The sequence below is a fragment of the Acipenser ruthenus genome, chromosome 12, assembly GCF_902713425.1.
Source record: "Acipenser ruthenus chromosome 12, fAciRut3.2 maternal haplotype, whole genome shotgun sequence".
Taxonomy (NCBI): domain Eukaryota; kingdom Metazoa; phylum Chordata; class Actinopteri; order Acipenseriformes; family Acipenseridae; genus Acipenser; species Acipenser ruthenus.
The window spans coordinates 31,895,330-31,918,707 of record NC_081200.1 but is presented as its reverse complement, the minus strand read 5'-3'; the positions used below and the strand labels follow the sequence as shown (position 1 = coordinate 31,918,707).

General features: G+C 36.7%; 2 protein-coding genes across 5 annotated transcripts in view; one reads left to right on the top strand and one right to left on the bottom strand.

Annotated features, from left to right (window-relative positions):
- The first annotated feature begins 1,049 nt into the window (after nucleotides 1-1,049).
- Nucleotides 1,050-23,378, top strand: part of LOC117417120 (choline transporter-like protein 3) — a 26,457-nt gene continuing 4,128 nt past the window's right edge. Inside the window, exons 1-16 of one of the 4 annotated variants that reach the window (XM_034028952.3) lie at nucleotides 1,050-1,557; nucleotides 2,414-2,521; nucleotides 3,059-3,201; nucleotides 4,628-4,764; nucleotides 6,037-6,130; nucleotides 7,547-7,716; nucleotides 7,872-7,961; nucleotides 8,299-8,423; nucleotides 8,724-8,910; nucleotides 10,777-10,942; nucleotides 15,152-15,308; nucleotides 16,446-16,529; nucleotides 19,714-19,851; nucleotides 20,195-20,431; nucleotides 20,779-20,868; nucleotides 21,026-22,543. In XM_034028952.3, coding sequence (XP_033884843.3) covers nucleotides 1,534-1,557; nucleotides 2,414-2,521; nucleotides 3,059-3,201; nucleotides 4,628-4,764; nucleotides 6,037-6,130; nucleotides 7,547-7,716; nucleotides 7,872-7,961; nucleotides 8,299-8,423; nucleotides 8,724-8,910; nucleotides 10,777-10,942; nucleotides 15,152-15,308; nucleotides 16,446-16,529; nucleotides 19,714-19,851; nucleotides 20,195-20,431; nucleotides 20,779-20,868; nucleotides 21,026-21,031 — 1,956 coding nt within the window. In that variant the 5' untranslated portion in view covers nucleotides 1,050-1,533 and the 3' untranslated portion in view covers nucleotides 21,032-22,543. Of the gene's footprint in view, nucleotides 1,558-2,413; nucleotides 2,522-3,036; nucleotides 3,202-4,627; nucleotides 4,765-6,036; nucleotides 6,131-7,546; nucleotides 7,717-7,871; nucleotides 7,962-8,298; nucleotides 8,424-8,723; nucleotides 8,911-10,776; nucleotides 10,943-15,151; nucleotides 15,309-16,445; nucleotides 16,530-19,713; nucleotides 19,852-20,194; nucleotides 20,432-20,778; nucleotides 22,544-23,378 lie in introns of those variants that run through there. The other 3 variants (XM_034028951.3, XM_059034867.1, XM_059034868.1) reach the window with 3 other exon arrangements.
- LOC117417121 (calponin-3-like) overlaps nucleotides 22,098-23,378 on the bottom strand; it is a 22,823-nt gene continuing 21,542 nt past the window's right edge. Inside the window, exon 7 of the mRNA XM_034028953.3 lies at nucleotides 22,098-23,291. Within this exon, the coding sequence (XP_033884844.1) occupies nucleotides 22,953-23,291 (339 nt within the window). The 3' untranslated portion in view covers nucleotides 22,098-22,952. The remainder of the gene's footprint in view (nucleotides 23,292-23,378) is intronic.

Below are 23,378 nucleotides of genomic sequence, written 5' to 3'. Positions count from 1 at the left end.
CTTGATATACTGCCGGTATATTTTTCCTGTAGCCTTCGTTGATCAGCTGCAACACGGAGCTGTTAATATCTGCCACGCTCTGGTATTTTTTCCAGTCTCCCAATTTGATTTCACATGTGAAGCAAATCCACCATCTTTGAATGTAGCCTGTTTCCAGTTGGAGTAACCTGTTGATGTGAAAGCTGGGTCAGGAGGTGTACTTGGCAGAGCAAAGTGGCGGCAGGCAAAGCAATGCACTGCATCTCTGCTTTGAGAGAGTTCCAACCACGAATGTGCTTTGTACCACGAGGATTGAAAACTTCGCCACCTCCTTTTTGGGGGACTCTTGTGAGAACAGGTCTTATTGGGTCTTAAATTCTGAATCTTGAAATATCTAAAATATTAATAATAATAATAATAATAATAATAATAATAATAATAATAATAATAATAATAATATTAATAATAATAATAATAATAATAATAATAATAATGCTTCTATTGATGTAATTTAATTATATTGAACATATATTTACTAGTTTTGCACAACACTAATGTTATTTAAGCATTTAAAAAATACACTGCCCAAAACTATTTGGGATAATACAACTCAGCTATCTTCTTTCATATATACAGTAGCTTCCAGGATTACTCATACACTTGATACAATGTAACTGAAAGTTGTTTTTAGCAAAACATATACAAGTGTACATTCAGTATTTGTTACATATAAAGGAAAACATGAAAAATTGTAAGACTATCAGTATTAGATATCGTAAAAATATTAAACGTCTGTGACATTCATTTACAGTTATATGAGTTGTCAATTGTGGTAGCACATCTGTTTCGGGAGAAAACCTACACCTTTAAAAAAAAAAAAAAAAAACCTTCGTTGAGGCACTTAGACTGAAAACGAAAAAATACACCTACACGCAACCACGTCCTTGCAGCCACAGCGGTCATTCTTAATCCTGACACCTGTTGCAACTTGTGTGTGAATCTTCAAACCAACGTCAATGGGTGATTACAAAAACATTTTCCTTGCTGCCAGGTATTTTCATTCTTGCCTGTGTGACGCAGCCCATAGGAATATCGCCTAGAAAGTGTCCTGAGGGCATCAGATAATGTTTAATGGTTAGGTATTGTGTCTGAGGTTAGGTTTTAGGGCAGGGGTTTCTTAAGGTTAGATTTGGGGCTGGGTTTGGCACAGGGTGGCTTGATTTCGTAGTTTCCGAGCTCTGGAAGTGAAAGGTGGGAGTAAATGTCAAATGCCCTAGAATATCTGATGCCCTCAGGACACTTTCTAAGGGATATTCCTTCACGCTGCGTGATGTACCTTTACTTCCCTCCGCTGTTTAAACTTTGACACTGCACTTCCTCTACAGCTTCACATGGATTGCTGTTTACTCCCATTTTTTAATTTTTTGCTAACTTTGTAAGCGCCTATGTCTTTTACCAGCGGCTTTGTGGTATAAAGTTTTTTTTTGTTTTTTTTTTTAACTGTACTTTGCAACTCTTTCTCGGAATTGAATCCCAGCTTGTGGTGTCTGCGCAATGGCGTGTTGTGGTAAATACCAGGTAAGGAATGTACATATTTATAGGATTAGAATAGAGGACCGAACCATTTAACTTCGTTCGAGCGCTTAAAGCCTGTAATTGCAACATGTTTACTTTTTATTGTTATGGCTTATATTGGGGTTTGCAGTTTTTTGCTGTTCTATTGATTTAAATAAAAATGAAAATTCAATACTATTACTCAGCCATCAAATACTTTTTTTGTATTTGTTCAAGGAACGTACAAAATAGACAGCATCATTCAAACATACAGGTGTTACAAAGAATTCTGTTCCCCCATGGAAATCAGTTTTCCCTGTCAGTAATTTACCGCGTTTCGTCTGGATTTTTTTTATTTATCTATTTTTTTGTTTGTTTTTATTTTTTTGTCGCGTCGTACGTGATTTGTTGCAAATTTCAGTTTGACGCAGAACTACTGGAAGTCTCAAACACATTTAGAAAAAAAAACTACAATACAAAATCATAACACTTAAGAATAAAACTGCAGTTATTCCCATTGATTCCGTGTTCATTGTGAAAACATAGACATCAGATGTTGGAACGAAACCCGAATCAATCACACCGTTCAATACAGTTTTCACAGGTGTTCATTATTAAAACAAAATGCATATTCTTGAACTTAATTTTTGGTTCGGCTGGCTATATGTGAGCGTTACATTCGTGGGCATGATAACGACTATGGGTAATTATTGAGGGATATGCATTACGAAAAGTAATCAACAATGGTACAAATATGTAATAACTTACCATACACCACTGATGTTACCCCCCCCCCCCCCCCCCCCCCCCCCCCCCCCCCCCAATAATATTTTATTCAGTTCAGTTAATGATGCACTCAGTACTTACTGTTTTAATTTAGGTGTCAGAGGAAAAAATCCCTAATGGCAGACTATGGAGGCCACTTATTTACAGAAGATGTACTGACATAGCATGGCTAATCATTTTCTTCATTTTCTGGGCAGGAATGGTAAGTAGAATGTTTTAATAAACCTCTATAACCAATAGTATAATACATATTTTGGGAAATGGTTTTCCCACATGTCATCCAGAGGAGTACCCAATATGTAGTTATATTTTACCTTTACCTTTAGAAATAAGATGAAATGCACATTTTTTAACCCCAAAACTGATTTGCAGAGTTACATTGACCACATTGTGACAAAAACAAACCATGGTAAAACATTACATAGAGTATGTCAAAGTTGGTGGTGGTAATGTGGGTTCACGTAAGAACACATAACTAGCTTTTATTCATTCTATGAGTAGTTGCTGGTGTTAACCGAAATATGACTCTCTTTTTAGATCTTAGTTGTTAGCTTTTCACTTAAAAAATTATTGAGGTTCATATCAAAGATACAACAGTGTTTTTTATTGTATTTAGAATAAACCAAACTGGAAGGTTAAATAAATACTGTGGTTTATTTATCATTAATCAATCCACATACGCTGGAATAACCCAAATAACTGCATTGAAAAGGCAAGCCTTCACTTTCTATCCCGGCAGATGTTTGTAACTGGTTATGCCATAACGGCTGGGGCTACCGAGAGGCTGCTCTTCGGCTATGACAGCTATGGGAATGTCTGCGGACGGAGAAACTTGCCTATCAAAGGAGCGCCCCTTTCAGGACAGGACATGACTGATCGGAAGTAAGTATATTCAATTAAAAAGCTTGAAGCAGCGGCAGTGCATAGCTGACATAGACGAGAATGGCAGCACCACCAGCTCACTTACTCTGTATCCATCATGTTTAACCATGCTGGTTCTAGAATGGTGTGTTTCCATTACCTCCCAATGTGTCTCACTGTATCAGGATTCCAGTACTGCACCCTGGTGTTTTAAAACCACTATAATAATGCAAGCAGTCAGTCTTTATGACACCTAGTGTAGTCATGATGGGTAATTAGCAGTTAGATGACATTTTATTGTAGTTCTTTGGTTCCAGGTAGACAACCATGTAAAAATGTGCGATGAATTTGCCAGTTATGCCTAATATTTTGGAATGTTAAACATGTAGCTTGGCATTGCAAAGTTTATGTATACGGCAAGTAGGGGTATTAAAAGTTTTTTTTTTTTTTTTTTTTAATCTTAGTGTAAACATGTGCAGTGAATTGTGAGGGTTAAAGCTGTAACATTTTTGATGCAGACCATACAAGCTCCAATGATAGTTTGAAGCTGGAATACACCTAAAAGTGGCACAAAAGTATCTGAGAAGGTTTTATAGATACTCCACCTCAGTGCTGGTTTTCATTAACTATTATTTCAAAAGTCAACATTGCTATTGCGTGTTGTGGGTGTGATGGTAGTAAAAGACACTGATCTGCAGTCACAGATAAGGACATTTTACAGTTTTCCACAGATATACAGATATATGTCTAAGTCTGCCGCTGAGCTTAACCATTACAAGTAGAGGTTAACACGCATCACCTTATTCTAACACAAATGCTAGAGTTATGTTATTCATGCAGGATCAAGAACTGTTCTGGATAAAGGGCTCTTTAAAAAAATTGATGTGTGTGCATTTCCCAGTATCCCCTATAGGGGTCAGGAGAGTGCCATTGATTGTCCACTAAACAACATTTGCTTCCTACCCTACTCCCTGAAGCATTAAACATTGAGAGATTAATAAGCCTGCTTCAAATTATTGACAAAAGCTGCACTGTTCACAGACCCCTTAGTGGAGTGCTGTAGTCTGCTACTGAGAGACTGCAGCATAGAAAGGAACCCGTGGAATTATGTGGTCTATGATACTATGAAAGCACCATGCCTTTCTTTTCTATCACCAATCTAAAATAACTCTTGTATTACTTAAGGCCTAACAGTGTAATAGTATTTGTGTTTTTGGTCCTTATCATTTGTTTTTGTTTCCTGTCAATGTCGAGTCTAGTGCCTGTTTATTATTTTGTGACTGGTTAAGAAAAAATAAAAGTCAAAGTTTGACCAATTTAAAAAGTACCATATTATTTTGGTGAGAATTAGCTTTCTTAAAATTCAGAAGGGATACGTTTTACAAGCAGCTGTGACTTGTGCTGTATGTTTTAGGATGAAAATGATTCTGTGTTTTATTCCAAACAGGGAGGTGTTTTTTCTTAATTCTTGCAACCTCGAAATTCGAAACATGAAAATAAATTCAATCGCTTTATGTGTCTCGAGCTGCCCACGGGAGCAACTTAACAATAGGAAAGAAGTCCAACGTTTTGCTGAAAGAAACGGTACGTACCTTCTTGAAAAGACTGCTAACCTTACTAAAGTCCACTTCCATTGTTACGTTCCATTTTGTATGTCAGCACTGACTGAACTAATCAATGGCAAGAGTCAGCCAATGAATAGCTGCCATAGTCACTATGGCAACCATTCATTTGTTGACACTTGCCTTTGATGAGTTTAGTAAGTATTGATATACAAGATGGCATCATGTAATATTGGTTGTTTAAGGTCTAGTATATGTACTGGATTTGAACTGAACTCTATTCATAAATAAAAAGTCTGTTTTGATGTAATAAATAACCATTAAACAGTACTACACTTTTGATGTTTTCTTTAACAACCAAAAGCATGACAGAATTGTATTTGGTCCATCAAAACAGACTTAAAAACCAGAATTCTGTTACACAGGTTTCCTCTAAGTGATACCATGCTGTGTATTTTTTCCAGCATTTTATCTGAATCGGGTTAAGGAGAAAACAGGCATTAACTGCTTAAGAGGCACTGGATTCTATTGCTTAGTTATCCGGTTCTAGTTTTGTAAATTGAACAGGCATTTGTTCTCGTTTCAAATTAATCAAAGATTACAGTAAACACTTTGTATATATTCCTTCATATTATTTATTTTAATGTTATATTTTTGTCATGTCAAAGTGTAACGTCCCTAAAAAAATTATATTCCTTGCAAAATGTAGGTGCCCTTTCATCAAACCCCAAAATGCTTCTTATTGTTTTCAATCACTCGACAACACCCACAGTACAGAAATGTTCATTAATGATCAACAAAATGAGAATATGTTCAAAAAAATGATGTAAAGCTGGTACATTTGTATCTCAGAAACTGGAGAGGAACAGGAAATTAAAACAAGGTAAAGGCAATCATCCAAATAAAGCTGAAGCACTAACGGATAACGACAAAGAACATCTGTACAGCACTGAAACACTACGTTAAAAAAGAAAAAAAAAACTGTACTGCTGAACCTCGTCCTCTTTAATATTAGCATCACAAGCGTATCCATGAATTATAAAAAATAATAGATGGGCCTCTTCATGCAGTGAGTTACAGGAAAACAATTCCATCTCGGATTTCTGTGACAGTTTATAAATTACTTGGGAGTCCAGTGCCGTTCACTCTTGTATGCAGAGCAATGGAGAATTTCTTTAATAAAAGGAAACGGTCGGCACGCAAATTTGAGAATGCCTAATCCAGGATTTTTATGTTGTTCCCATCAAAATTGCATGCTTAAAACACTGTTCTGTAATGTGATTTGTGTTTATAGGGTCCTATCTTTGTGTCTACAATTTAAACAGTTCAGAGTATACTCTAAATGCCCATGCAGCAGAACTCTGCCCCATGCTGCCTGTGCCTCCAAGGTAGGGACTACTTTATTTTAAACCATAAAATCCTCCCCATGAGTTACTGTCATTCAGAACTGCAGGCTAGAATGAGAATATTTTCAGCATCTTAAAATCATTAACACCGTCATAATGACAGCCCATGTCTGCAGCTGGCTGCACTTTCTTCTCATTAGCTTCAGTACCATTTAACTTCTTCCCCATTTTATTGATGAGGATTTAATTATTGATGTGTTTTAGAACATTTTGCTCATACTAAAAATGACTCTGATTTCATTGTCTAAGATCCTGCCTGCCTCCCTACTTCCTCTTTTTAATTTTACAAAGTCCAAAAATTGTTGCCAGTCCTTGTTGCCTGTGGGTCTGTTTGAACCATTACATGAGATTGTTTTGCATTTGTATCTGTTGACTTGTTTCCCCTGTCCTACTGGCTAATTGATCTGCTGGCAGGAGCAGAACCTGACAACTTTCAATTGTTGACTCAGCTGCTCAACCTCAGGCGAGTTACACAGGGCCTGGCAACACGAAAGCCAGCACTACTACTACAACTACTAATACTACTGTACTACTAATTATTATAATAATGATAATAATAGTAGAAAAACATATAGAAACAGTGGCATAGGTGGTGACCCTGGGTGGTGATCATGAATCTGCACTGTATTTTTCTCCATTTTGAAATAATGTTCTCTGTAGAAAAAATCTAGACTGGAGGTCGAGGGCATTATTTAAACAGGGGAGTTTCATTAGTACTGAGGCACACACAACATCAATGTCATTACTATTATACTAAAACAAGTTATTTATTTACTTACCTCTGTTTGAAATAATCATTGGAGTCTGTTCACTTTTTAAGAGCAGGGTGTGTGCGTCATAGTGACGCATTTAATCAGTAAGCAGTGGTTTTAGTACAGGTGCAGTTAATCAGCAGAACAGAACAGCTGACCTCCATAGAAACCAGTGGGAGAGCAGTGTCCGAATGTTGTATTATATATGATATCTAATATTAAGGATGTATAAGTCTCATGATGTTTCTTGTGGATTTAATTTGGTGGGTGGCACATCAAAGTTTCTGCTAATCATCTGCATTAAAATAATGGAGTTAACACAATATTAAGTATTCAGTGACGAGTGTCATAATACTAGTGTAAGTAAGCAATTGCAAGTCTGTAGTGGGACATATCTGGCACAGTAAGTAAATATCTACAAAAGCAGCCAAAAATAACTAGCAGCAGAAAGTAAAATTATATTAATGTAATTGAATTTGGTTGCAAAACAAGATTAGAAAACATTGGAAGTAGCAGGCACTAAATTGAAGTCGATGACCATGTAGTGAAATCTCGTATTTGGACTGGCATAAACATTTTTAATAGTTATTAAACTAAAACAGTGAGGAACATGTTGTGATGAATTATATTTATTTATTTATTGCAGCAAATCATTCCCACTCTTCAGACGGTGTATTCCTCAAACCCCAGAGTGCTACTCACAGTTTGTGCCAGTTCTGATCAATGTTGTCAATGAAATGGACCTTTTTCATCGGATTATAGCTGGAATCATGACAAGCAAAGACAGTATCATAGGACTTTGTGCGCTTGCAGTAGGTAAGGTTACCATAGACCCTAAGCAGGGCATTAGTAAGACTTGGATCCTTTGGATGACAGTGTTTTGCCAAATGACTTTTATTTTTGAAAGTCAATCATTTTTGTTGCAGCTAAAAATGTGTCTGAATTAATTTTTCTCTCATTTTTTTCCACAGTATTCTCTTTAATAATGGTGGCCATTTTCAGATTTATTGCAGTAATACTGGTTCACATTTTAGTAGCTCTGGTTGTGTTTGGTCTGTTTTGTAAGTATTACAGTAACTTTTACAGTCTGTAAATGTCTGCATTAAAATGTATGTATTCTTTTCAAAACATTGCTTTTTTAAACAAATTAAATCAAGTGTGTTGAGCTTTATAAAACAGTATATCCTTCTAAAAATGAGTAGATGTGTTTGTAATGTTTCAGAGTAAGTAACGCGGGAGAGTAGATGCTGCAGTAGCTCATACAATCTGCACAGCTAGTAGAGCAATAATCGTAACATTTTTTCTTCCCTCGTGGCTGTAAATTGTACCCTTGTCTAACCAGTAATGAACTGTATAAGTTTAATAAAGATCTCAAGGTCTTGTTTTCTTCCTGTTTAGTTGTGTCCAGTGTTCTGTGGTGGCTTTATTATGACCATGTGACGGACCCCAGCATTGAACTGGAATCAGAAAAAGAGAACAGCAAGTTTTTACTGGCCTTTGCTGTCGGCACTACAGTTATATCAGTAAGAACTCCATTTATATACAGTATTTTCAATTTTGTACCCTGACAGAAAAAAAAAAATCTTATGGTTACATTCAGGACAATTAAGTTTAAATTCATCCAAAAGCACACTCTGACATGTCACAACAACATAGGACCAACAACTAGACAGCTGTTAAGTTGTGAACATGGCTGTGACCTTGTTCATGAAAGTAACCACTGCTTTTTCTTATGCTAATTGTGTTAAAATTGTTTTCTTTTAAATTTTATCTTAAATAAATACTTTAAATGCATTCCAATGTATTTTTTCCCCTGTTTTCAGATAATCATCTTTGTTTTAATCTTGGTAATGCGGAGAAGACTGAAGCTGATGACTGAGCTATTCCGAGTGGCCAGTGAAACAATCAGTGCTGTCCCTCTACTGCTGCTACAGCCAGTCTGGACCTTCATTATCCTTATCTTCTTCTGGGCCTACTGGGTGGCTGTGCTGCTCAGTCTGGGCACTGCAGGTCTGTTTTAAATGTACAGCCCGGGAGGAACAAACAACTAGAAAAGCTGTGGTTCACATGTCACTGTATCCAAACAAATGTAAAAAAAAAAAAAAAAAAAACTTTAAAGCTTTACATTGAACAGATGACAGAGAAGCCAGATGGGTTTCATCTAGCAAAGTTAAGCTTCAACGTATGAATTGGTTTTCTATCTGGGCAGTTACTGAACCACAGGCCCAGCAGGATGTGTTGTATGGCACAAGCTATAACACTTTAATATGTTTAAGAATTGTTCCAAAGTTAAAACGTGGTGTTTAAGGTGTCTTCTTATTGTGGGAACTCGTCTTCTCTTTGTTGTCCTCTTGCTCAAAGTGCACACGATGATGTCTTTTATGTAATAAACAATCTATTCCGTTATATTGAAGATCTTCACTCCTGGCCTGTCCTGTACCACTAATTCAAAGAAGGGATGGATGTTAACTGTACAGTATGAGGATCCAGAATCTCAGTGTATTTATTCTACATTCATTTTCCATTTTTAAAACAGTGCTGACGTCTCCAGTTTCAACTGGTAATAAATATTTAAGTACTGGAACAGCATATAAAGCTTCTGGTAACATTTAGGCTTTCTTTGTTTTTGCAGCTAGGATTCAAGGATGAAAAATTGTAGTAACGCATATCCTCCATTAGGTGTTGCATATGCTTCCATTATTTTTACATTATGCTATTATAAGTGCAGTATGTGTCAACAACCAATTTCTTCATGAAAATCTAACAAAGACTTTACTGTCAGTTTTGGTAATGTTTGAATCAAGTAAACTTAGGGTAACAGTATCCTGGGAGACAGTTAGCATGGTTTTTTAGCATTATATCACACCAGACTTTAAATTCTGCACACCAGCGACCCCTGTGGTCTGGCTGGGCGCCTGCAGGCTTGCCTGTAAACTGCATAGAGCTGCGTTGTCCTCCGACGCTGTAGCTCTGAGGTGGCTGCATGGTAGGTCTGCAGTATGAAAAAGAAGCGATCGTCTGACGGCACACGCTTCGGAGGATGGGGTGTTAGTGGTGAGCTGAGCGTAAAAAATAGGTTATTCCAAATTGGGAGAAAATGATTAAAACAATTGGCAACTACTAAATTAAAAAAAAAAATTGAAATGTCTTTTCTAGGTAAGCTATAAAAAAGGCCAACAAAATGCTCAGATATATAGTGAAAAGTGTTGAATTTAAATCAAGGGAAGTAATGTTAAAACTTTACAATGCATTAGTAAGACCTAATTTAGGATATTGTGTTCAGTTCTGGTCACCTTGCTACAAAAAGGTTATTGCTGCTCTAGAAAGAATGCAAAGAAAAGAGTGACCAGAATTATTCCTGGGTTAAAAGGCATGTCATATGCAGACAGGCTAAAAAAATTGAATCTATTCATTCTTGAACAAAGAAGACTATGCGGCCATCTGATTCAAGTATTCAGAATTCTAAACGGTATTGACAATGTCGACCCAGGGGACTTTTTCGACCTAAAAAAAAAAAAAAAACAAGGACCAGGGGTCACAAATGGAGATTCGATAAAGGGGCATTCAGAACACAAAAATGGAGGCACTTTTTTACACAGAGAATTGTGGGGGTCTGGAACCAGCACCCCAGTAATGTTGTTGAAGCTGACACCCTGGGATCCTTCAAGAAGCTGCTTAATGAGATTCTGGGATCAATAAGCTACTAACAACCAAAACGAGCTAGATGGGCCGAATGGCCTCCTCTCGTTTGTAACCTTTGTTATGTTCGTATGTTCTTCTAATGTTCTTATGCTATCATAAAAACCTTAAGAGCTGGGGAGAGCACAGCCTTTAGGATTATGGTAAACTTGTATTTAATTTCTTCTACCCCCCCAGGCACTGCCTATGCCACTAATGGTGGCCATGTAGAGTACAAGCCTCTCTCTGCCATCCGGTACATGTGGTGGTACCATTTATTTGGACTGATCTGGACCAGTGAGTTCATCCTTGCCTGCCAGCAGATGATCATATCTGGAGCAGTGGTTTCCTGTTACTTCAACAGGTGAGGACTGAAGTTCTTTATCTTTTCTTTCATGTGGATTAGTGCTTTGAGTACAGTTTTGTTCAGCATGCTCTATTAGCATGGAATTTTGTTACAAAAAGGAAACTCACAGCAGGGCTTTTTATAATCTGAAAGCTAGACTTCCTTGGATAACTAGTGGGTCAGGGATGAAAAGGTGCATGATTTTAATGGTCTAACTGTCAATTAGTAACCAAATCCCCATTTCTTGAATTTAGCCCATAGTAAAAAAAACTTGAAATGTTCTGCTTCTAAAATACTTCTGGGCTTTTAGGCTCAAAAATAAGCCAGTGGTGTAGCAATGATTTTTAAAGGCATGTATATAAGGCAGTGCAAATTGTGGCCTTTTAATTAGTGGCAGATTGTTATAAATTCAAATTGTTTTTAAACATATGGATCTTTTCCTTGTCAAAACACTTCCCCATGTAAATTCATTTTTTATTTCACCTTTAATGTACCTGGCAGTCTAGTCGTGTCTAAAAAAAAAGAATACATAAATTGGGAAATAGTTTATCCTCTTTACAGTAAGTTTTAGCATCACCATATTTCAGGAGGGTAAGTCATTGAATGTAATTTAATTCACAAATGATACAGCGCTAGCAGTACGAGTCTGTAGCCCAGCAGTGCTCAACATGTTATATTCCCACGGGTTGTATTTAAATGTCTTAACAATGACAAAATATCTAATTAAAATACACTACCTTCAAAGTTGAAATTGTGGTGATCAAATGACCACAGCATAGCTGAAAACCCCAAAGAAATACAAGCTGGGAAGGTGTTTCAGCTGGTTAATGTGCATTTCAAAAATGCTGCACATGTACATTACAGCAGCTCCAAACAGTTTCCTGTATCACAAGAGAGTTGGAGTTACTTAAGCCAAGAGGGGTTCATCTGCCTGGATTGTAGGCCTAACTGTTCCATATGGTCTAGTCAGAATCATCAGATTAAAGTAAAGCTTCATGACCTGGAAAACATTCTAGATACTAGATCGGTATTCACCTATGGACCCTATTTACAAAGTATCAAAAACTGTCCAATTATTCCTGATTTGGCGGTGGTGGGGGATTTTATTTTCAGTTTCTTTTCCAAATCATGTTAACCATGCTGGCTATTTTCCATTGCTTTGTTGAGTTTTTGTATTAATAATTATTCATGATAAATCTGTAACTGGCACAGAGAGGGCTCATTATGTAATACACAATTATTTTGATCAATTATGTATTGGCTTTTAAACAAATACAAAACTGTACCAAGCAAATCAAAAATGCAAAACATAACGAGGAAAACCGTTTAACGAGAGCAAAGCTCTGTTAATAATTAGTAATGAGCTGCCCAGCTGGGTTTAGGCAGTTGTCCAGGAAACCACTGTTGTCATGAAAGACACTTTGCTTGTTGCTGTGGATGTTTTTACCAAACAAGGGGTTTATTCAATTGATCTAAATGGTGTAAGGTCTGAATACCATCATAGTTTCAATAAGTACAGTAGGACACTGCCTGTTACTTCACATACAGAATTAAACTGAAGAGACTCTTATGCTTTTGATTTACATAATATTAGTACACAGATGTAGAACTATCCCAGCAGTTTCCATAAACCAACAAAACTGGGGAATGGGTAGTAACAAAATAAAAAGAAAGAAGATGTGTATAAACAAATCCCTAGCATGCTTGAGCAGGGTACTTTCCAGGAGCACAAACTCTGAGTCGTAAAACACTGATCTCATATCTGCTGAATCTAAAACATTGCTGTTTAAACTGAAGAGAAGTGCTTTAAATACCCCCTAAAGGCTTGCTTAAGCACGGATTAAGCGAATCAAATCCAGATTGTACAGAGACCTGTTTTAATAAACATAGACCCTTCTGTTATCTTTGGATGTTGCTGTGAACCGTTTCATAACATCCCAAACCTCATGTATCAGGTTTATTTAAATAGAAGCCTCACTTAATTAGGTTCATCTTATCACTGAAAAAGGGAGAAATAAACGTTTTAGCCCGAACATTGAGCATTTATGAGAATTAAACTGCTCATATTTCAAACTCTGTTCATCACATTGTGGCGGAGTGTCCCGCCCCTATTTATTATTATTTGTATTTTTGTTTGCGGCGCGGATAAAAGCGCAGCGTCTTTAGCAATTGTTATTTTCTGTCTCCTCTCTTTCTCCCCGTACCTCCTCTCTGTACACCCCAACCATGCAACACAGACAGCTGCAGGTTCTTATACTCTGGCCGAGGGGTTAACTAGCTATTAATTATGTTATTATGCCTCGGCCACAGTCTGCACACGTTTGGTAAGGATGCATGACTGTCAGCTAGTTAAATAATCAGTAGCTGATCAGTCATGCATCCTCACAGGGTTTTTAAATTATAAATATAAAAAACAATAACAAAAGACGCTGCGCTTTTATCCGCGCCGCAAACAAAAATACAAATAATAATAAATAGGGGCGGGACACTCCGCCACACACATTTAACTGATTTTTTTCATATAATATCAGCAGTACATTATATTTTCAACAATATCACCTTGCTTCACCCATCTACAAAGATCTGTAGTGTCTGTGATACCACTAGATCAACATAACTAATCACCATGTCCTATCAAAAGCAATCATTTACATCACAGCTTGCTATTACCAGGGGGAAAAATAGAGTAGAAACTAAATGAAAAGATATCATTCATCTGAGTAAACTGCATTCAGCGTTATCATCTGTAATGAGCTAGTGATTTATAGTGCAACCTGTTGGCAGGCAACATAAAGCCATAGTTCTTAAACAAATAAAAAACGCAACCTCCTTTTACATAGACAATAACTATAGTGTTGTCTTGTAGTAAGATAAACATTTTCAAGTGAAGCTGCTCAGTAGCACCAAGATGTCTGAAGCAATGTTTATTAGGTGCTTTGCAATGCCTCTTCGACATTTTTATTTCAGTTTCATATCTAGGTTATCAAAAGGTTTCTGTCTTTTCAAATATAATAAATAACCAATCATTTATTGTTACTAAGTCATTTTTTATTAGTTTTTATGTTTTACGCCTTTTAAAGTTTCTATTTGTTTACAGAATATTGCAACTAATAGTTAGAAAGTTCTGTCTTTGCTGCAAGTCATTGAAAAAGGGTCAAAGGTTACATCCATGTGCTAGTTACAGTAAACTTGTTGCCACACTTTCAGTGCCTCATATTTCAGAAACCATTTGAGATGCAGACTTCATATTTACAATGGGGTATAAACCCCTCGTGTGGAATATGTCAGTGGTGTTGACCTTGACCTGAAACTGGAAATGCTCTTGTCCTTGAAGAAGAGGAGTAGCAGGGTGTGTCTGTGTGCTGCTAAACATGTATAAAATTATGTTAATTTATGTTTCATGGGTATTTGTTGTTTTTGCTGCTGGAAGTTAAATGAAATAGAAGTAATATAAACACTGTCAGTATCAGAAACAGACTGTTATTCCAGATTCAAGGGAACACACATGAGGGTATTTCTAAATGTAGAAGGGTTACGTTTATATGTTTTTTCCCTTCAAAGAGTTTTACTATCCCTTTACGGTATGCATTACATATTTTCCTTTGGAAACCTGTATAAATCCTAGTTTAAAGAAGGAATGGCTCTAATATTCAGTCACATAAACATTCTTTAGGAATAACTTTCAAAACATGTTACATTTTCATGCAAGAAAATATTTCACTGTGAATGCAAAAGCACTACCATAATATGTCAATTGAAATATGTTTTTGCTCGTGTTTTTGTTTGCTATGGTAATTTTCCAGTTTGCCTACATTAATAAATATCATGCACTGATGTCATTTTTCCACTCATAAATGTTGCAAATGCTAGGGTTGATCCAGGGACCAGTAAGTAAAGCTTCATGAGGTGCAATTAAAAGATTATACCAGAAAACCTGGAATTTATTTTTCAAACTGCAGTAACTTAAAGTATCTTTTTGACAAAGAGCAATGAGATTGAAAGACAACGTTTGTATCTTCAGTGTGTTGCTTGCTGTGTATTTCTTGTCTGGACTGTGTAATGCACACATACAATTAAATAGTGTTGAGTAAAGGTGAGGAAGTCATTGCGATCTTTCGTTGTCCTCATGCCTGTATTCTCAGTGTTGTAATAATAAATAAATCAAAGGCATGGCATGCATCTAAAAAAATATATTGTGATTGGTTTGTTGTTTTGGTTTTTGTCTAGGGATAAAAATAATCCACCCAGCCACTCAATCCTGTCTTCAATATCTAACCTCTCCAACTACCACCTCGGCACAGTGGCAAAAGGCTCCCTTATTATCACTTTAGTGAGGATACCAAGGGTCATTCTCACTTACATCCACAGTACTTTACAAGGAAAGGTAAGGTACCGGCTGTGATACAGAATGTTTTCAACTACACAGCTATTCTTTTTAATATAAAAGCAGTCGTGGCTGAGAATAACAAGGGTGGAAATTGCCACATTAGGCATAACTTTCCCATGGCAAGAATCGTGAACCCAGCAGCAGTTATCCTGTATTGCCAGCTGAAGGCCTTGAGGGCATAGCAGTTGATGAAATGTTTGTACAGCAAACTTTAAGCTGCGGTTAGAACTTTTCACCTGCAACAGATTTCTCCTTAAACAGACACAAGTTCAGTAATTCTATCCGCAGAGTCACAAAGTAACACACAGACTTCTATGAAACAGAAAACTGTAAAAATTTCAAATATTTTATTTTTGTACAAAAGGGGGGTCTATTCTAGTGCTAAGAACTGTAATAATTTAGACTGTAAATGTTTTAAAAGCTACTATGACAAAAGTAGTATTTTATTAATATTGGCATGTATGCTTGCTGCTCCCTGCTTGTTACATATAATTGAATAGAAGCTCAGTATTCATTTTGGAGCTTAAACACACATTGCTTTTGTAAAAATGACCCTTGTCCTTTGCTTTACAGCTCAGTTGCATAATTCCTGCTACACCTTACAGCTTGCACTGTCAAGGACAGAGCATCAGATTAATTATTCAACACTATGTCAGTGCTACTGCTGGGTCACATAATTGCATCCTCTCTCTCTCTCTCTCTCTCTCTCTCTCTCTCTCTCTCTCTCTCTCTCTATGCCTGTTTTTTTTATTTTTTTCTGATGCAGTCCTTTTACAGTATATTCTCCTTGTTGACCTTGTGTGATTGAGGCTCTGGAAATATCTTTTTTTTTTTCTTTTATTCATGGCTACATTTTGAAGCATCTTGATTTTCCATTACAATTTCTGACAGAAAGGTATTGAACGCCTGTAGAAGCACAAACAGTACTGCTGTGTTCTTGCCCACACTAGACTGGTAATGTTACTAGTTTGCTGGCATAGTTCACAGTATGTACAGCACAGTACTATTGATAAGGGCACAGTATAATCAATATCATTAACAAAGCTGACAGAGTTTATCTGTCTGTCAATGATATTTAATTAAGCAGATTATTAAACAAAGGTTTGTGTGTGTGAATTGTGTTGTTAATTTTAGGACAATGCCTGTGCCAGATGCATGGTCAGAAGCTGTACTTGCTGCCTATGCTGTCTGGAAAAGTGTCTGCGTTATTTAAACCAGGTAAATACAACTCTTAATCTTCATTTTACTAATTATTAGTAATATGTTCGATTTGGTGTTAGATTTGAACATATAATAATTTATATTGTCTTTTAATAAGGCTATTCCTAGAGTACACTGTCCTTTTTTTTGTCAAGTTCTACAGTGTTTGCCTAACATTACATCTGGTGTGTTTCTATTGATAAAATAAACCATACTCCCCTCAACTTTTTCAACTACTGCCTATGGAGCTAATATTACATTTCTTAATATAAAACATGAGTGAATGTTCAAAAGTGCATGTCAGCATTCTGAGCCACTGGGGCTGAAGCTGCTACAGTAAGTTGTGATATTGAGCCAAACTGTATGATACATACAGTACATGCAAATTTACCAGTATGATATTGATACAGTACAGTGTCAGAAACTGATGAACACAATGATTGGTTGATTATGTAATATCACAATTTGTGTATTTCTCGGTCCTTCGGGTGAGACTTAAAACTGAGGTCCTGTTGTAAGTGACTCTGCAGCAGCAGTGGTGCCTAGTTCACCCCCTAGTCTCTAAGTCGCTATGGATAAAAGCGTCTGCTAAATGACTAATTAATAATATTTATAATAATACCTTATCTTACATTTTGCTTTCTTTAGGAACATTTACCATAAATGTGTTCATTTTCCTAATGCGGTAATTTCTTTGTTCATATTTTCTTTTACAATGTGAAGGTAAATGGATTACTAAAATAAAATCATCTTTGACAACAGTGGCTGTCATATATGGGCTACTTTAAGGTATTGTGTGGAGCTTCATTTAATCATTTTCAGCTGTGGCTGTTGCATATTTTAACTTCTGGAGTCACCTTATTTGAATGCTTAACAAAAATCTTCAATCTTGGATGGCTCGCTTGAAATGATACATCTTTCCCCGAACTGAAATTGGTTCCCTACAATATTGTGGTCATCGTAGATGTTTCTGGCTTGAGGTTAGGTTTTTCAGAGAAGCCATAAGCCTAGCTTCGTGTGTTGAGCAGCAACACTGGTTCGTTTTTTGGCTTTCTCTTAAAGAAGATCAGTGGTTACCAGGGTAACCAACTCTCTCTGGACTCTATAATTGAATCTTGAGTTTTTAAACTTTAATTCAGCTGTTACACAAAGCAGTGATTATTCCCAGCCAGCAGACTGTGGAAAGAAAAAAGTCAGGTTTTGAATGTGTGCCATGGTGCCTTTCTCATGAATCTAATAGGAGATTGTCAGTGCCTTTGCTGTGCCTAAAACCTAGAACTGCAGAAACATGTCCGTTTTATTAGTTTTGTGCAGATCTGAAGACTTGTGAGCAGCAACACTCCCTCATTTCATTCTTTAGCCTTTCCGACTGAAGAAAGCAGTTCCCTGTTTAGGAAGCCTATTCCTTCTCTTTGATGTAAAATATTTTTACTTTTTTTTTTCAATCTGCTTCTTTGAAGATGCAATGGGACTGAGCAATCTCTCTCCTCTTCCTAGTGGATTTTTGACCTTAACAGCTCAAAAACTACAAGCTGTGCTTGTCATTGAATTAGGAGGAAACCATAGGGGGTTCAAAGGGCACGAAAGCTCACTGAACCCCTTGGGAACCTGCCTGGAAACCTGTGAGCAAATATTCTGATCATTGTTATGCGATTTATAGGCCTTCTCTAGCCAAACCATAGTTGATTTTGCGAAGGTACACAGGAAGAGACTGATTTTCAGAACTTGGTAAGTAGATTTAAAGTAAATTTGCCCACTTTTATACAGTTCAAATGTATACATTATGTGGCATTTCTACGTCCGATTTTAGTTCGGCACAGTGAAGGAAACAAATATGTGATTGGCTCCAGAGCTTTATCATTGGAGGTTTACTAAACACAGTGTACCAAGCTATGAAAATCAGGCACTAAATCTACAAGTGCAGTTCAATAAGAGACACACTCGCTGTCTGGATAATTGCATGGGCACATTCCTTAGCGTATTTAAGTAATTCCATGACAACAGACAGACCTGGTCAATCTGATTGGGTGAAACCATTGCACCTTAGTGAGCTGTCTATTGATATCACAAAATTGCAACTCCAGGTTGTGCCCATCACCAGAGCTCTTTACTTAGTTAATATTCATCGACAGTAAAGTGAGTATTGAAACAGGTGAACTGTTTTATAAATATGAATCCATTTTAAAGCTGCAGTATCCCACAGCTGGGTTCAATTTTTAGAATAAAATATAATTCCTTGTTCTCTGCTTTCTTCATTCTTTCACAGTTTACAGTTTTACAGTTTCCCGTGCTTTCAGGAAGAAAGCAGGCTCTGTTTACACTCTCCAAACATCAGAGTCACACCATTCCTCCGACAAGTACCTATTCTTATCAACAAAGCAAATATTCAGGTGCTTTGACATTGCTCCAGTGGGTAGCACAGCTGCAAGTAGTAGTCATTTTTCGCCCCACAAATTGCTGCAGACAGTATTTCTATACACTGGCCAACTTTGTACATACCAGACCTCCCCTAAATGAGGATTTGGCCTGTTTCCTGTATTTGCTAAATGTTTTGTGGGCCCAAAAGATTAGCTTTCAAAATACCAACTTGACCACATAAACGTTAACAGAGATTTGGGAATAACTTGCCTAGGGCATAATTTCAAACCCGTTGTATTCACTAGAAGGCAATTTAGGATACATATATACAGCGTGAACTATATAGTCTGACAGTTTTATATCTACTGTACTTCTAATCTGAAACATGTTATAACAGTGAAAATTGGTCCAATGTGCCTGTAAAGTCCTGCAGATGCTCGTGTGTTTGTGTTGGTCACAACACAGGAAAGAGGCCAGAGTTTTAGTATCAACCACAGTAAATTACAAAACTACAAACTTGTTTTTTGTTGTGTCATGGTATAGTAAAAAGTGATCTATGTTTTTTTTTTTGTTTTGTTTATTTTTGTTTTTTATTCTGTGATGTTTGCATCTTTTACTAGCTTATCAGTCCTTTGTTTTAGTCCTTGGTTACTCAAATCGCATATCTTGCACATATTTATCTTCTCTTAATATGTGGGCTTTTTTTTTATTGTTGTCTTTAAAGATTTCACTGTTCTGTGACTAAGATTCACCCTTTGGGAGCTGGTCTAATTGAAGAATTAAATGTAGTTAATTTATGTGTGCCCATTAATTTATGTTTGTCCATTTCTCTATTAACACACAGAATGCGTACACGGCTACTGCCATCAATGGAACAGATTTCTGCACATCAGCAAAAGAGGCGTTCTTCATTCTAGTAAAGAATTCACTTAACATAGCAGCCATCAACAGTTTTGGAGATTTCTTGCTATTCCTTGGGAAGGTTTGTTTTATTTTGGACAATAATCTTGACATTGTATTTAAAGTAATTTAATAGCGTGTTGATTATGCTACCTACCTTGTCTGAGATGATTTTCTAAACACTCATGGTACCATGGTTACACTTACGGTTTCTGTTCCAGCATAAAACCTGTTGTTTATTCCATCTTGTATGTTTTTATCTATAACTTTAGCTAGCATTAAGATGTTCCGTTCTATAAAGGATGGATTATGACTGACTTGGAACATTTTATTTTATTAGATTTCTGTTATGTATATGACTTGTTTTATATTACTATCAATTTATAATACTAATCTTGTGGAATTATGTATTATTTTTTTTACAGGTGTTTGTAGTTTGTTTCACCTGCTTTGGAGGTTTGATGGTGTTCAACTACCAGCGAGCTCTCCAGGTCTGGGTGGTTCCTCTGCTACTTGTTGCTTTTTTCTCTTACTTCGTTGCCCACTGCTTCCTTTCAGTGTTTGAGAGGGTGGTGGACTTGCTTTTTCTATGTTATGCCATTGATCTGGAAACCAATGATGGGTCTGCTGACAAACCCTATTTCATGGATAAAGCTCTAATGGTAAGAGAAATCCAAAAATGTTTTAATACTGTCAACACAATGGCTGCATATCCTACTTTTAGAGATGTGTGGTAAATATGCTGTGTGTAGGGTATTCCTTATATTATACTGTTTATTTGTAGCTATTGTAATTTTTCTAGACTCAGTTTTGTTTGATAATTCTCAAACACAAAAGACAAACTCATTTACTGGTTTATTTGTTTAGCTGACAAACTGCAATGCTGCTTCAGCTATGCGTGTATTACCCGAATCCACCGTATATGTCATTATCATCATCAAAATATTTTTAATTCCTGATATAACCAGTTTTAGAGGATACCTGTATAATCTGATGCTATTTTCTGCAGGAATTTATGAACAAAAGCAGTGAAGAAACAGGAAAAGTGAGAAATCCAAAAGCTGGAAATCACCCAGCTGGAACAGAAATGCACCCAATGGTAGGTTAGAAAAATCAGGCATTCTGAGGGCATCCAGGTAGTTATGGATCCTAATAAAGGGCTAGGCTGTGTATCTATGCAGCACACTGCACTTATGACATCTGTTCACTGAGCCAAACCAATACAAGTAAATTGCTTTTATTTGTTTTATCTACAGGTTTGAGAATCATGAATTTCATCTGCTGCTTTTTTTCTTATTGTAAATAAAACTTCTTATTTGAATGTTTTTATTTTTACTTTAACTGTTTATTCCTGTGTTGTACAGTATGTAGAGCAGGTAGATCTTGTATGGCTGAGATTGGTTCATTAAGGGGTAGTTGTAAGGATACACGCAAAGTGATTTGCAGGTACAAAACCCCCCTAAAAATGCAGCGTATGTAAAGAATGGTGTTCACCTGGCGTTCTGTACCCACTATCATATTTGCACTTTGCCATCATTAATCCATTAAAATTAATTGTAATGCAAATGAAGAAAAGAGCATGGAATTGGGCAGGATCTGGATACTAAGCGGGCGCAAACATTATAATTTGATGCAAGGATTTTGCCTTGCACTTAAGCAATTGCTGACCCCCCAAAACCCTTGTAGAAGTGAGTAACTAAGAGCTGTATAAAAGCACACACCTGCAGAGACCTTTCATTGGCTTCAGGATGGCTGCTGTTATACACTTCCTGATGCGGCGATACTTGGCTCTTGTTGAGGAGAGGCAGGAACACGTTCGGAGAAGGGCAAGACAAAGAAGACCCTGCATATTTATTCCCAGGGTCACTTTGTTTGGGATGCCGGAGGATGCAGTGCTAAATTTCATGCTGAGAGACCTCAGCCGTAAGGACTCTCCACTTCTTAGAAAACTTTAATTGCTCCTAAGCTTACATAGGGCGCAGTGCAAAGTAACTGCCTGGCCGCAATGCAATTTGCACTTTGCCTATACTTAAATCTACCTCTAAGTTAGCAGGTGAATACAATGTATTTTGAGGGAAGCTCCAGGAGGAATTTAGGGTCTCTTCACTATTGGCATAACAAAAGAAATGATATGAATGAGAACATTTATATAGCATTGTGAATTCTTTAATACCACAACGACCAAAGCTTCTGATGATCTGCATTTTAAAGCAATCTTGGATTGCAAATGTTTTGACAATGTAAAATATAAATGGATACTCTCAAAAAAATGTTTAAGTTTTGTTAGAATAAAGAACTGTTGGAAAAATCGGAGTTGAGGACGGCAAGTTTATAACACAACATTTATTTATAAAAAGAACCATACACAAAAAAAAGAGTTTGTATCGAAAGACATGGAAATAAATACATTTAAAAAAGGAAAATCAGAGTTTCTACATGGGTAGAGTATGGCACATTCAACAATGCAAGACTAATTAATAAAAACAGAAGTTTTACAATAAAAATAGTTTGGTCAGTTCTAATGAATATAACAAAACACTTTAACATTCATTCTTCATGATTTCAAAACACACAGTTCCAGTGATTTCAAAGCTAACATCAAGGACAGAGGAAATCACAATTTATCATTTTTGTTTTCTTCTTCTTCATCATTAGCCCTCAGATTTCCAGTAAGTCACAATGACATGAATAAAACTTTGTCCAAAAATATTACCATACCTCAATGTGGTAAAAAGTACATTGACTACTCCACTGTGATAAGTGTTTTTTTTTTTTAATCAAAATGTGCTTGCTTCTTTTTAAGAACTGAACAGAACAAGCTGAAAATTAAGAATGCAAGTAATACATTGAGACGGTAAAATGGTGCACATTGGATATTGCATAGATTGCCAAAGTGAACAGTAAGATGGCAAAGAACATTATTATTCACAGTACTCCGTACTTTATATAGGACAAAAGATTATTTAAAAAAAAAAAAAGTTATAAAAGGTGACCAGATAAATTGACCACAAAATGCAAAAGTTGAGGTTAGAGGAATTTAGGAATGTAGATAAGGCAATACTTTAATATTTTTTACTTGTTACTTTAGGCATCAGAAGATAAGGAAGACTAGCAAAGATACCAAAGGCTTGCTTGGTAGTTAAAACACTGGGTTAATACTGTTTTTTCTACAGACTACGTCACTTAATAATCTACGCCTTGGTCATTGTAGTGCCCTTGGTATTCATCGTTATAGTTGCCATCATACTCCTCCGGGTCCTCTGCTTGGTAGTCACTGTCACTGATCTCTGAGCCGTTTGTTCCTGTTCCCTGGCTTCCGTTGGTGTGTATTACAGGCTCTGTGGGGGCGGTGCAGTATTTGGAGTCGTATACTTGCCGGCCCAGCCCGTACACGCTCATGCCCTTTTGCGAGGCCACTTTGTTGGTGCCCATCTGTAGCGAGATGGTACTGGAGTCCACTGGCTGCAGCGCTGCCTTCTGGTCAAAGATGTCTCTTCTAGTTCCTGGAGCAACCATTCCAGCCTGACGATAGGAGAGATAGCATTCATGAAGGGAAATAAAATTTCAGTCTAAACATGTTTTTTCTAATTTGTAGAAATACTACCTGCC